This window comes from Tenrec ecaudatus, chromosome 14 (genome assembly GCF_050624435.1).
Source record: "Tenrec ecaudatus isolate mTenEca1 chromosome 14, mTenEca1.hap1, whole genome shotgun sequence".
Lineage (NCBI taxonomy): Eukaryota > Metazoa > Chordata > Mammalia > Afrosoricida > Tenrecidae > Tenrec > Tenrec ecaudatus.
This window is the reverse complement of record NC_134543.1, coordinates 24687779-24702006: the sequence shown is the minus strand read 5'-3', so window position 1 is coordinate 24702006 and position 14228 is coordinate 24687779. Positions and strand designations below refer to the sequence as shown.

Sequence of the window (14228 nt, the reverse complement as noted above, 5' to 3'; positions counted from 1 at the left end):
GAGCCTTCTCAACGTAGCAGCAGTATATCATCATTACCTGTGGCTGGACCCAGACATGGCGTTTGTCAATGCTCGAATTGTTCTTTTACTTTCTGTGGTTTCAGAAACCCACTTTGTTTGGGAAATGGGGCTAAGTACATCTTAGATAATTCAGAAGTGTTTGAAAAAGCACAAGCCAGAAGATTTAGGGTATATGTAGAGTGTGTCCTTTTCAGCAGTCGAACGTTACAAGCGAAACTTTGTGTGGCTGAATAGAAAATGGTCATCTTTTATCCGAAGGGGTGACACTTTGCTAAAGTCATGGCACAAATGTGCTTCTGTTTAGTCGCTAGGAAACTGCTCAACTAATAGTTTAAACGAATTGGATATATTTGATATCCCAAGTTTGATGTCTGCTCTACTCCCTGTCATAGGAAGTCCTATACTGAACTGGGACTGTGGAGATTGCAACTAAATAACCTGCCCAACATTACCCAGTTAGTAAATGGTAAGCAAGTTTGTGCCCAAAGCTCATTGTCTTAACTCCTATGTAGCTTAATTATGGTTCTAAGACAATTAACATAATTTCTAATGAGCAAAACCTCAGTTTGGACCAACAGAGACATGGAGACAGACAGTGTGAGAGTTACTTGCTGTGCTACAGAAGACATCTCTTGAAGAACTTTCCAGGTCTTGAAAGAATTTTTACTTTTGTTAAATTTCAGAGTCTTACAAAATAAAATGGATGCATTAGGAAATTATTCAGAGATGAACTTGCTTTTTTGTCTTCTCTGCTCCTTCCTTTTTTCCCCCTTTTATTTAAAATAGATCTATCTCCATATAAGAGCTATGAGGTAGTGTTACATAAAGACTGAAACTTTGTCTATGAACCAGTTGGGTCTGAAGGATGCTGGCAATCTGCTCTTTGCAATGTTATAATTCATGAGCACAATGTGTTAATGTCTCCAGAAGCTGAAACACTTGCTAGTAGATTCATCAGTCCTTATGCACATGACCACAGGAGAATAATTACACACAAATCTCAATTGCTGATCAAAACTTAATGAGAATATTTGCACATGTATATGCACACAGACATACATTCACCTTTATTTGAAATAGAATAAAATGTGCTTGGTGATTAAATTATTTTTTTGTTATTGTCTAAAATTCATTTTAATTATATGAGTATTAGATGTGTATAAGTATTTGGAGAACTGATTATTGTTTGAGGATATACTAGTGCAATTTACAGACTTTTCAGTGTGGTTAGAACAGCAGTCATTGCTTTTGGGGGGGGTCTAATTCATAATGCACACAGCCCTCTTTATGACATTATTATTCACAAGGCCATCTGTCTTAAGGATGGCATCACTTTCTGTTGAAGACTTGATTTCACTCTGTTCAAATTTCCATGCTGGCTGCTATATGATATGTAAAACTAAATGTTATTAAGGATTTAAGATGAATATATATGGATTTGATTAGGTTTGCTCAGCTTGCAGAGTAGTCCCTGTTTAGAAATTCTTATATTTAAAAGGTTGTTTGCTCTTCAATTAGCTTAGCAAATGGGGCTCGGGGCAAATGAACTCATTCTCGTGCACATGTTTCTAAAACAGTTCTTACTAATGTTTGCGATAAATTAAAATTTTAAAAAAGAACATGAAAAGAGACTAAGAGCAATGCTAATCTGGGATATTTAAAACAATTTGGTTTTTCAAATGACCTTCCATCTTTCAGAGCATTTAGCAGTATGCAAGATCGCTATCTTTCGTGCCAGGTACTATCAGTCTGGCATGGAAATCTTAAAAAAAAAAATTCCTAAATGTCTTTAAAGATGAGGTGGAGAAGAATGACTCTCTGACTTTCAAAAGGGTCAAAGGTTGAATCCTGGCTATGCTGTCCTTCCAACATGTCACTCATCTGGTTATCTAATTTAATTAATTATTTTTCCTGACCTACATCGTGTCCCCAAATGATTTTCTATCACACTTATGATTTGAAAAATAGTCGACTGGGGGAAACCTTAGGAGGCAGAGAGGCCTATGCATGTAGAGGAAGTAAATCAGTGTATTTGATGAGTCTAGAGCACTGGTACTTTGGGTTACTTCTGATTTTGCCTTGAATCTTACTGAGAACTTGACTTCTTTCATCCACGGTACAGTAGTGGGTGCAATGAAGGTTATTACTGTGTTTAATGTGTTAGCTTAAAAAATGTGTAGAGAAAGCTGAAAGTTGCTGAGCATATTCCAGGTGAATCTGTCACTCTGATTTGCCCTTTATGCCATGACTAACACCTGAGAGAGGGCAACGATTATGGGGTGAAGGACAACCTTGGGATGCCCTTCACCTGTAGAGTAGGATTAAGGTTGGAAACAGAAATTTTGGAAAGATAGGGTCCATAGTCCTTTTCTTTGAGAATATCTAAGAGTTTGCTCAAGGTTGTTTTGGATTCAGAGTTATGTGTACCCGGGAAGGATAATCATAGGTAAAACTAGTGTGTGTGTGTGTGTGTGTGTGAATAGGTAAAACTAGTCTGGGGTGTGGGGTGTGTGTGTTGTCTCCTCCATGGAATTCTAGAGGAGGCAAGATGTGGTCATTCTGAACTTCTCAGTCAACCCCACCTTTCCTTTCTGAGAAAAATACCCCTTTAAAGAAAAGAAGAAAAGTTTATATAATTGTTTGGAATTCCCCAGTGTTGTTCTTTATATTTATTGGACTTTACAGAAAGTATTATTACAGTATGATCTATGTCAGGCCACAAAGAAGCCAGATAATACAGCCTGGAAGCGGATGCACAGTTGTCTTTTTCACGGTCCCTTGTCTCTTTACTCTTGGAGAATAAATGTAATGAGTCACCTTCTTGGAACTTGTTCATAGGAGAAACGAAAGGGAAATTTTACAAATTGCCTCCATTGTGCTGGTCCTGCCACCCTATCCCCATCCCTGACAAAGGCAGGTGCCAGGTTAGGCACATGTGGAATGATGTTACTCAATCAGAATCCCTATTTAGAGGTGGCCCTATGATTGAAATGTCATCACATTGCCTTCATTCCCTTGGTCTGATGTTATAATCAATTCTGACCTTTATTATGACCTTTGAACTTCTTTTTAAAGCTTTCCAGGTCACCTGCTTTGAGGTTTTGAATTCATTTTTAATGTTCGTAATTTGGAGTGGGATTCCCTTGGTGCCACTGTAGGACTATGGACCCAACGTAAGAGATTTAAATAATTCACCAGTTTCTACTTGATCCCTGTAACAGAGCAGAACACTCCCCAAAGCATGGCTTCATTACTTGGCAATTTAAAGAACATTGTGTGAAGAGGTTGCCAAGCTTGTTATACAACATTTTGCATTCGTGACAATATCACAACTCTACTGAATACTTTTGTTCATTAGTCATATACACCTGGCAAAAATAAATGCCAAGGTGTGATGAGATAATAGTACCGCTGCGATGGTTAAGGCTATGTGTCAACTTGCCTGGGCCGTGAGTCTTAAAGTGTTTTGTCAGTTATGCAGCGATGCGATGCATCAGTCACGCAGTACCAAAACGCGCCAGTTGTGCAATGATGTACTGAGCCTTTATTTTGTGACCTGATGTAGTCAGCCTCCATCTTCACATTGGTTTATGGGACCTAATGATGTCAATAATTAAGAAGTGGATGTATATCCACTGGAGCTGCACAATAACCACTCTCTACATCTCTTTTAATTAGAAAGACTGTCCAGTCAGGGAGCAGCCAACTCATGAAAGGAGAAAGGTGGGGTACATGCTGTTAAAAGCATTGTCTTTGAGCCTTGAACCTAATTAGGTATGTCATGCTTGGAAAAATGTGTACCAAACAGGCTGTATGAGTGCTTGATTTGGAAAGAACTCTTATAGAATGGAGAGAAGAGAGAGAGAGAGAGAGAGAGAGAGAGAGAGAGAGAGAGAGAGAGAGAGAGAGAGAGAGAGAGAGAGAGAGAGAGAGAGAAAGCCCAGCAAGTCCGTGTCTCCTGATAGTTTAGGTTCTCAAAAGTCGAGCAAATATATTGGCATTATAGGTAGTATGAATTTCATTCCCAGTTATTGGTTTTGGGTTCTCTTCTTTGAAATGTGGAGCAAATGCATGGCCGAAGCAGTAGAAGTATGATCATTTACGGTAGCCTACATATGAGGAGGTTTTGAAAACTTGTGGAAGAATGGACTGAATAAGTCATGACATTTCTCCACAAACTCTTTGAAAGCCGTTTGTGTTTAACGTAGACCATACGATTTGGGGCCTCCTGCCTAAATAAGAAGTTTCCCTTTGGCACCAAAACTTACACTGCCTTCCCTAGTTTCTTTCTGCCCAAAGGTAAAGTAGTGTCAAAGACAAGAGCTATATGTATAGTAGTCATGTGACGGAAGAACATAGTATTGCAGGGAAATTGCTGATGGGTCAATCTGATCCTTAAGCCTACCTTGGTCCAATTAAGGTGTGGGCCGGCAGACATGAAGTCGCATGAAGGGAGACTCACCCTTGCTCGTCTCTCAGGTCCCATTTTCAAAGCCCAGTGGAGCACTGCATAGCTAAGACTAACCTGACCCCACCCCGTGTGTCAACGAAGGGCAGAGTGACTTCCACCCCACCTCTACTAAAGAAAGATTGACCTCTCTCTAAACACTTCATAAAACAAACCCGAAACCTAGGATGTATTTTTTAATGACGTATTGACTTTTCAGATTGTTCTTTAAGCTGTTTTTTAAACTTTAAAGGCAACACTGATAATGAGCGCTTCCAAATGGTAAAACAGAAAATCCCATTCAAATATAACCGGCCCGTAGAGGAGTGGCTACAGGAAAAAGGTAACCGTCGCGAGCACTTTCATTTTAAAATCATTTGATCCTAAACCCTCATTTTTAAAGCCTGCAAATAAATGTTTCTTAAAGGATAATCGCCTGCTGCATAAATGACTGTTTTAATTTTCATTATAATTTGTGTCAGCTTCCACCCGCCATATGTTGATAAATCATGCTATAATACATTGCCATGAAAATACAGTTAAAGGGACTCACAGCTCGCTTGGCACCCGTATGACAACCACAAATAAGAAATTCTAAGAACCTCTTTTAAAAAGTGTCTTATGGAACTCTAACCACTGCATGACATGCTTTGTTAATTTGTTTTAAATCACCTCTTATACCAAAGCATCTTAAAGAAATTTCAAAAGTACTTTTTAAACTGACATCTTCAGGCTGATTTGGCTCGACTCTCCGTATCATAGTTCAGAAAAAAAAAAACACAAGAAACTCACAGCTTGGTTTTTGTAACTTTAAACTGCTTAAAACAAATGCTAGAAGGGGAACAGTACTTTTTAAACCTTTGTTTTTAAACAAAAACTGAGAAAGACAAATTTTGCCTTTAAATTCCAAACTACAAAGTTGTGTCCTAGTCTTGATTGCTGACTGAAACTTAAAAAAGAAAGAAAGAACTGAACTTACACTTTGGGTGTGTGGTGCCCGTGTGTTGTTTTTTAATACAACAAAAGTGTAAGAGGTTAAAACAATGAGTTGACAAGGGAAAGCCCAAACCAGTTTCTGATTTGCTGAAGAAAACAACCACTCAGTTACTAAAAGAGGGCATCGGTTAGCACGGAGGTTAGAATTTTCTGTGTGGCTTCTCTTTGCTAGGAAGCAAGCTGCGGTCTTTCAGGGAAGGCAATTTTTTGTTTGTTTGTTTTGGAAATTTTGTTTTATGAAATCTATTCAATTCTTTCCTGAGCCAGTCAGTGTAAGCTACTCTTGCCTTGAAATGTTAAGTTCTTAACATCTGTAGAGATTTGATGGAGTTACACATATACCCAAAAAAATGTAATTTGATAAATTTCTTGGTATACATTTTTTAAAAAAATTAAAAGCCTAAATCTTACCATTGTTCTAAAGTTGGATGAAAACATTTGAACCTTTAAACACTGAAAATCCTCACTGAGTCTTAACTGTTTGCCCTGTTTTAAATGCATGTGGTCTAATTAAAAATAAATTAAGACTAACTCTAAAAAGCAAATAATTTTGTTCAGTAATCACTAGCTCATAAAGTCCCTTTAACATTAAAGACAATGACTGCCTCACTTTCTAACAAAGGAAAAGAAAACTAGTTGCATGTCTGAGTCTCATGTGCCTGAGAGAACTTTTTTTTTTTTTTTTGGTTTCTTTCAATGTTCTGTTAATAATATTTTCTTTTACTCCATTGCCTTTTGAAGTCTTAAGTTGAATAGCATGCCATGCCAGGCACTTTCATTTGTATAAGCATTATAAAGTTATTAGTAGGCTTTTAGTTTTTCTTCTAATCGGTTGACACTCATTAGAATGCTTTCAATTACCCAAGAAGTGGAGGGGGAGGGGATTTGGGCAGAGGTGTTTGAGTAATTAGGCTGGAAGAATGCATTTTAGTTTGTTAACCAAATATATCTCTATGTCTATATGCATATGATATTGAAAATTATGATTTGCAAACAGTAAGGCTCTCTTCTCCATTGTTTTCACTGACATTACTTTTTAAAAACCATTTGGGTGAGTAATCTTTATTGCTTTACCTCTTCCCCTGCCTAGCTAACTTTCAAAAAGAACAGAAAATATGTACTCCAAGGTTTATACAGACTGTAAGTACAAAGCTATACATGGAAGGATCATGAGTGAGATGCTTTAGGAAGTACTTGGAAGGCCTTTTTGGAGTTCCACCTGTCTTTGAGCAAGAGAGTTGAGTCATAGCATTTCCAAGATGGTTTTAGCTCTCAATCTACTATTGACTTATTTTCTGACCTTAGACAATCCATTTAACCTCTTTATGTCTCAGCTTTCCCATCTAAGGAGAGGAGAAATAATCCTGTTTATTCCTCAAGGGTGTTCTGAGGTTTATTTAATTAGTCTTTGAGCAACACTGACTGGAGATGTGCAAAGACTTAATTGAATCCGTATGTGAACTTGATGTCCAAATGAGGTAACAATTAATGACTTCCATGAGGATGAGGATTAAAAAAAAAAGTAACCCGTTAAAAGTTCTGTAGTGGTATTATAACACTCAAATTAAATGAGTAATATAAAGATAATTATTAAAGATAACGAGGTTTATCAATGGTGTCCCGCTTTACCAATGTTAAAGTCTGGTCACCTTAAACTCTTAAAGAGCTTAAAATTATTATTATTATTATTATTAACCCAATTTTATATTACTAATGGTAGATCAATTCTCAATCTGAGGGAAAAACACACCCCTATTATATATATATATATATATGTATTTGTATAAGTATAGGTATTACATTCATATGATAAAGACACACTTGATCATAGGAAGAGATCAGGATGAGATCTCTATTTTTGAGTTAACTCATGGACAAGTGATAAAAAGTAAATTTCCATCATTCAGACCTTCTAATCCTTCATAGGATGAGGTTGTAAGTAAAGGCCAATGATCATGAACTCACCCCTGTTTGAGATAAGTGATTAGTGAAGCCGTGGTAGAAAAATGAGAGTGATTTCTTTCATGACTGCTGGTTTGCCCAACCACTTACCCCAAGGATCTTGAAAGAGAATAAACACAAATCTAACCGGAAACAGACCACGAAACAATTTTTTCCCCACAATGCTATGAAAAATTCAACCACAAACAAGCCCTTTCTTTTCTCCTTGTGCTTAGGTGTTTATTTTTTTCCCAAGACATGACTAGTCAGATATCTCTGGGACAGCAGCAGCAGCCAGGAGGGCAACTTAAAGTTATAGCCCAGGACACATTTCCACCTTTTCCTGATGCACGCGTCAGGCTTGAACAAGCAAAAAATAATTTTTAAGAAGTAAACTATGGTAACTTGAATGAAGAAGAGTGATCAATTCTAGCCAGTGTAATTTAATTTTCTATTTTAATATTCTCAGTGTCTCTTTTTATTTTTAAACACTGGAAGAATAATTCCACTAGGAGAGATGGGCGTCATTATAGATGTTATCATTGTGAAGCAATTTCAGAAATACTGGAAATAAAAAATCCTCTACCTAGGACAAACCTGTAACTCATCACCACCAGCACTGGACTATATACAAAGAAAGAGATGAATAAGTAATACGTTAGAGCATATGAAGGAATGATGGTAAAATAATAGAACTCTACAAGATCGCTTTTGATTCTCCCTTGAGATCAGAGTTATTCTGTTATCCTGAAGCCCAGAAAAAAAAATCCCATTTCCATGCTCAAAAGATGCTTATAAAATGCAGGTTATGTTCATTATAACGAAACTGTCAAGCCAGTTCTCCATATTGCACAGTTTGAGGCCTTGAAAGGGGTGACGTTATTTATAAATCACTCCCTACAAATAGATGCTGAAGAGTTGACCAGCTGAGCACTGTTGACTCCTGAGTTGATGCATTTTTAGTCTCTTCCTCCTTCATTTCTTCCATTCCATTGAGCTCACGTCCCACATTACACACTGGGTACTTAAGGAGCAACAAGCATAGTTTTTAAGACCAGGTGATGAAAGTAAGAGCCATAACAACACAAAACACCTCTCTAATGTTGGAATTGTGGAGCAAAAATCTCAGTCTTTAAAATATATGCCCCTTTATTAAATAAGGGGCAAAAGCATTTTTTCCAGGGTCTTTTTTGAGGGGGTGGGGGAGTTAGAATAATTTAGGTGATTAGATTAGGAATGGCGGGTACATTTTGATCACTTCCTAAAACTGAAGACAATTTGAAAAAGGATCTATACTCAATTCCTTTAATAAATTGTTTTAGTTCCCTTTCCCCCACTTAGAGGAAACAGAAGAAAGGAATCTTAGGAAATAATAGCATATCTCCTTAGCATAAATCCTGATAGATTACGATGAATCTTAAAAAGTTGTTTGGGTTTTCTGTAATACACCTGGCGTTGCAGTGTGCTTTCTAAATAGATATCATTGGGGACAAAATAAGTTGAGTTACACTTTTTATTCTGATAGTTTTCCTTCCAGAGAATCAAATAGTTTCCACGTGAGAAAGCCAAGGGAGGTGAAATATTGATATTCTTCAAGTCATTAACATCTATATCATGTAAATTGTTTTATGTGCTGCTTTCAACATGAATACCATCACTCTTTAGAAGGTCAATAATTCTGGCCTTTTATTTCACACGATAGCATTATCGATGCCTATTAATTTCCCATCTCTTAGAAAATGATTTAATTGGGTAACTGCAATCTTTCAAAATGTTAATAGAGATAGGAAATGTTGTATTTATAGATTATGAAGTGTATGCAGAAAATTATATACAGTGAAGAGTACTGAAAGATAAGATATTTGGCCACTGAACTTTTTACAAATATTCAATGAATCCAAGTCTCTTAGAGTTTAATTTCAGTTAAGTAGCAAAACTATTTTTTAATTCAATGTTTGGACTAACCTCACTGAAGTTTGCTTTTCCATATACATCTCCCCAACATCATTTTATGTGCCCTTGTAGCTTTAAAAAATAAGTGCAATAGGTATCAATGGCTTAGTGTAGTTGTGACATGATTTGGAAGTTTCTTTATATCATTCTGAAATACATACCCAAGAAAACGGTAATGCTAATCCTCATGAAAAATAAGATTTCTCCTTTTTCATAATGGAAGACTCCATTGTTCAGGTTACCTAGGTTTTTCAGCTAGGCAGTGGAAGAGGTAACCATATTAAAAAGTTACTTGCCAATGCCTATTGAATTTTTATAATCAACTTTTCTCCTCTTCAGTTTCTCAAGGAAACCTGTTTTAATACCTGGTCCATTCAGACCAGGTAAGGAAAAGAAAATGTTTGGGAATAATGCTGTTTCCTCCACCCAACCCACTAGGCCGGCAGTTAACCATCTTCAACACCCAGGCGCAAATAGCCATTGGTGGAAAGGATAAAGGACGTCTCTTCCAAGGCCAACTTTCTGGGCTCTATTACGATGGTTTGAAAGTACTGAACATGGCAGCTGAGAATAACCCCAATATTAGAATCAATGGGAGTGTGCGACTGGTGGGAGAAGTCCCATCTATCTTGGGAACGACACAGACCACTTCCATGCCACCAGAAATGTCTACCACCGTCATGGAGACCACCACAACCATGGCAACCACTACCACCCGCAAGAACCGCTCTACGGCCAGCATTCAGGTAAGCCTTTCTATTGTTTCCAAGTCATGGTCTGTTGCTGTCAGGGTCAATGTTGCTACATCACTGAAAAGTCTGGAGTGATATTTGCAATTGTCTGTAGGAAGGATGCCTACAGAGGTTCATCGCAATAAGGCCCAAGAGGACGAAAAGACAAAGTCAATGTTGTGGAAGTTATTGAAGTCTTGTAGGACTCTTGGTTTATTATTTCTAACCTATTTATCGCTGAAACGGTAATTCTGTTATTCAAAGTGAGCAATGGGCAACACCTTCGGTATATCAATGGGCAACACCTTCCCTTACTTTATTACCTGTTCTTTTAACATAGCAGAGATGGAGAAGTAGGGAAGGATAATGTGTTAGCATATGAAAGATCATGTCCTCATCCATTTCTGTTCAGCTCCTCCAGATGGCTTTGCTGGAATATGAGTTGTTTATGACTGGGGGCAATGGGCACTACCAAATCAAGGGCAATTGGAACTAGAGGTGCAACTAATCCTTGTAAAATGTTCTTTGTGTTTGATATTGAGTTTTGATTAAGTACTTGTCAGTCTTTTTATTTTGGGTTCATTTTGTTTCTTTTATATTTGAGCAAGATCCTAATTACATTAGAACATTTAAAGGTTTGAGTTTAGCTCGGCAGGAACTTCTTGGTTTTGTGGTAAGGCTTTTTGTTTTTCCACTTGAAAGTAATTGTAGCCCAGCTACGGCTTAATACTTTGCTGACTCCCTGGGCATTTCATAAATCTAGGTAGTCGGGGGTAGGAGGTTAATCGAGTTATTAGCCAGCCTTAAATGCTCTGGCATAAAATAAAACATTCCAACTGCTTGTGGGGAAAATTGTCCCTAGCCTTGTTAGTGTTTGTGGAAAATTCAGTGGATCAGTACTTGTCCCTTCAGCTTCTTAGTTTGAAGACATTATCTAGAGGCTCAATTCCCATCAACTCAGTGGACGCTGTAAACTTTAAGTCACTGATCAATTAAATCTCCCATGTGTCCCAAATCTGTTGAATTACGTTTGTAGGTATAAATAGAGGTATAAGTATTGGATTCCTCCTCTCTCTCCTCCTTTTTGTTAAGCAGAAATATCCAGACACTGCTCTTTGTCTGACTCCACAGGAGCAATTTCCATATATATGTATACTGAAGATGTTATCAAGACAAATGTATATGGATTAAAAAAGGTTACTAAGAGCCTGGTTAGCATAGTAATCTTAGAGTCCCATGTGCTATTACATGCATATCTATACACATGCTTTAAAAAAAGGGGGGGGCATCAGCTCTACTGATATTAAAGCAATAACTCCTGACACTTCACTCTACTCCCTGAAACGAAGATAAAAGGCAATGTATATTTCTATTATGACTCTCTATTGCTCAAGAGCAGATCGGTTTATTGTTGGTGAAAGGATAGTTCTGTCTGCTCAGATCTTGACAGAGTTGTTTTGTTTCTGTCAGAATATATTGTGCTAACTCTGTGGGAAGCAGAGGAACAAATGAATTTTTCTTGGTAGCAGGGCATGGTCCCGTCATCCTTTATAAGACCTCATTGCCCTCGGGCGATTTGAGTGTTAGGGATTCAGGGACAAAGCTGTGTGGGTCTTCTCTCCTTCAAAAAATACATAAACAATTCTACCTTACAAATATGGCTGGACCAGAGCATGTACATGAGTACAGATAAGAGCTGGAAACACAGGGAATCCAGGACAGATAAACTCCATGGGACCAATATGGAGAGTAGCCATACCAGGAGGGGAAGGGGAAGGTGGGGGGAGCAAGGGAGCACTGGTCACAATGGCCTATCTATAACCCCCTCGCAGGGTTATGGACAACAGATAAGGGGGCTGGGGAGACACCAGACAGTGCAAGACATGACAAAATAATAATTTGTAAATTATCAAGGGTTCATGAGAGAGGAAGGGGGGAAGGAGGGGGAAAAATGAGGAGCTGCTACCAAGGGCTCAAGTAGAAAGAAAATGCTTTGAAAACGATGATGGCAACAAATGTACAAATGCGCTTGAGGCAATCGATGGATGGATGGATTGTGATTAGATTGTATGAGCCCCCAATAAAATGATTTAAAAAGAAATACATAAACAAGTGTAGATTGGTTGACCTAAGTCCTTTCTATAAAAGAAGTAAGCTGGAATTCCTAAAGAGTCGGGTTCCAGGAGTAAAACTCCTGCTAGTCATTGTGACCCTGGACTTGGGAGAACCAATCGTCATCCCAGGAGACATGGCCCCTCCAACACCTCTCTTCTGGTGTGTATCTCTTCTCCTTTGAGTCCAATAAGTTACATCTACATATCTTTCCTTTTACTTTATCCAAGGCTATAAAAATAACTAACATCTGTCGACTCTCTTTGTTTTTAAGGATGTGTAACTCTATATATTTCTGGAGGAACGCCAATAGTCTCACAGAGTTGATTCGACTGATGAGGGATTAAAAAAGACAAGCAAGAAACAAAGAGAGACGCTGGCTCTTTGTAAAGGCCGTTGTGTGCCTGCAGGGTTTGGTTTCGTAGACATAGGTGCACTCTAGTCAGGGCACCTTGTTTTGAGGACTGTGCATATTGGTGAACACATCAAGCTTATTTTAGGACTGGGAAACCCAAGAGCCCTTACGTTCTATACAAGGTTTAAAATAACCACTAGGCTCTGAAGATTTTCAGTGAGAACATCAATCCCCCAAACACTAGGGATGGCCGAGTGTGATTCAGATACATTTTTTAGGTGCAGAGGTAGTGGATTTTTCATAAGGCTTTGTTCCTCGAGAGACACTTCAAAAAAGAAAAATTTAAAAAACTGAGAAAGCTAAATGACTTGTTCATCAGGCCTGCCATTCACTGTGCTGTTTGTGTGTGCAATTGTACCACCTTTGTAAGACTCCATGTCCTGCCCTCCTTTGCTCCAATATCCTTGTCAAAACAGGGATATCCTATGATGGAAGTCTCAACCCAGCTCTTCAAAAATCCACAATTTCTTTCTGAAAGCATCCTTTGAACAGTCCATTTTCACTGGGTCTTGGTTGGTGCTGATTTCAGATCAAAGGAAACGTACTAAGAGCTTTTAGCGCCGCTCTTTACAGTGTGAACAAATGGTTCTTGACTTGGTTTGGCCTTCCAGTGCTTGAGTCTCCTGGAAGTAATTGGGGCTTTGATGTCTCTGATACTCTGCTTTTGTTACTGCTCTGACTGTGGAACTCCATGTCTTGCCATGAATTATGTCAAATCGCTCAGCTCTGCTGTTCAAGCATCAACTCTTCACCCAATATTAAGAAGGCTGTCTCTAGGACGCTTCCTTGGGTGGGGGAAAAAAAAGTTAAGGCAGCCATTGAGAAGTAGGTGAGTGGATAATTCTCAAGTAAATATCAGGTACTTAGTAGGCCCTCAATAAAAATTAACTAATGCAAACAAAATAATAACTTACCATCATCTGACAACTGAAAGTAGGATAACTCGGGGGAAGTTTTCTCTTCACCAGAATAGTCTGGGTGCTTTTGATCATTTTTTCCCTTTAAAGGTGGCAAGGCTAAGCATAGTGATTCAGTGCAGGCTCTTGGATACTGCATGCGGTAGTTTGAAACCTGTTTCTTCCTGGTAACGCATGCACAATCTTGAGCAAGTCTTCATGTACCCGGCTTAACAAGTGCTATGAAGCAAACTGTTGCATAAAGTAGTGACATAAACAGCAATCGCATTATTAGATTTCATAATTCTGTGAATCAGAAATTTGATCAGGGGATGGCTAGTCACTTCTGCTGACTTCTGAGGAGCTGACTCAGGACACTCAAAGAGAATCAACTCTGGCCTGGTCTGTTCTGGAGCCGAACGCTTTGTCCTTTTGTGGAGACCCTGGGCTCAACTGAGTCCCTTTCCTTTGCATGCAGTTTCAGGACCTTGCCAGGGGTTCTTTTCAGCAGAGTAGTTGCACTATTATTCAGGGAGGCTTGGAACTCACCACGTGTTGCCAGGGACGGGAGCTAGAGTCTGCTGGATCTTAAAGAGGGGGTTAGAAATTTGGTAGAGTGTCAAATTAGTCATATTCCAGTGCTAAACGTGGTTGTAGAACTTCCCCTTGGAGGGAAGAAGATGCAAATCTCACTTTTCAATGGGAAGAAAAGCAAG

General features: G+C 38.5%; 1 protein-coding gene across 10 annotated transcripts in view; it reads left to right on the top strand.

The window, feature by feature from the left end:
• NRXN3 (neurexin 3) overlaps positions 1–14228 on the top strand; it is a 1780548-nt gene that overhangs the window by 1599758 nt on the left and 166562 nt on the right. For 5 of the 10 annotated variants that reach the window (XM_075530566.1, XM_075530569.1, XM_075530568.1 and 2 more), the window contains 2 exons: positions 4722–4811; positions 9797–10104. In XM_075530566.1, the coding sequence (XP_075386681.1) occupies positions 4722–4811; positions 9797–10104 (398 nt within the window). The remainder of the gene's footprint in view (positions 1–4721; positions 4812–9796; positions 10105–14228) is intronic. The other 5 variants (XM_075530567.1, XM_075530570.1, XM_075530572.1 and 2 more) reach the window with 2 other exon arrangements.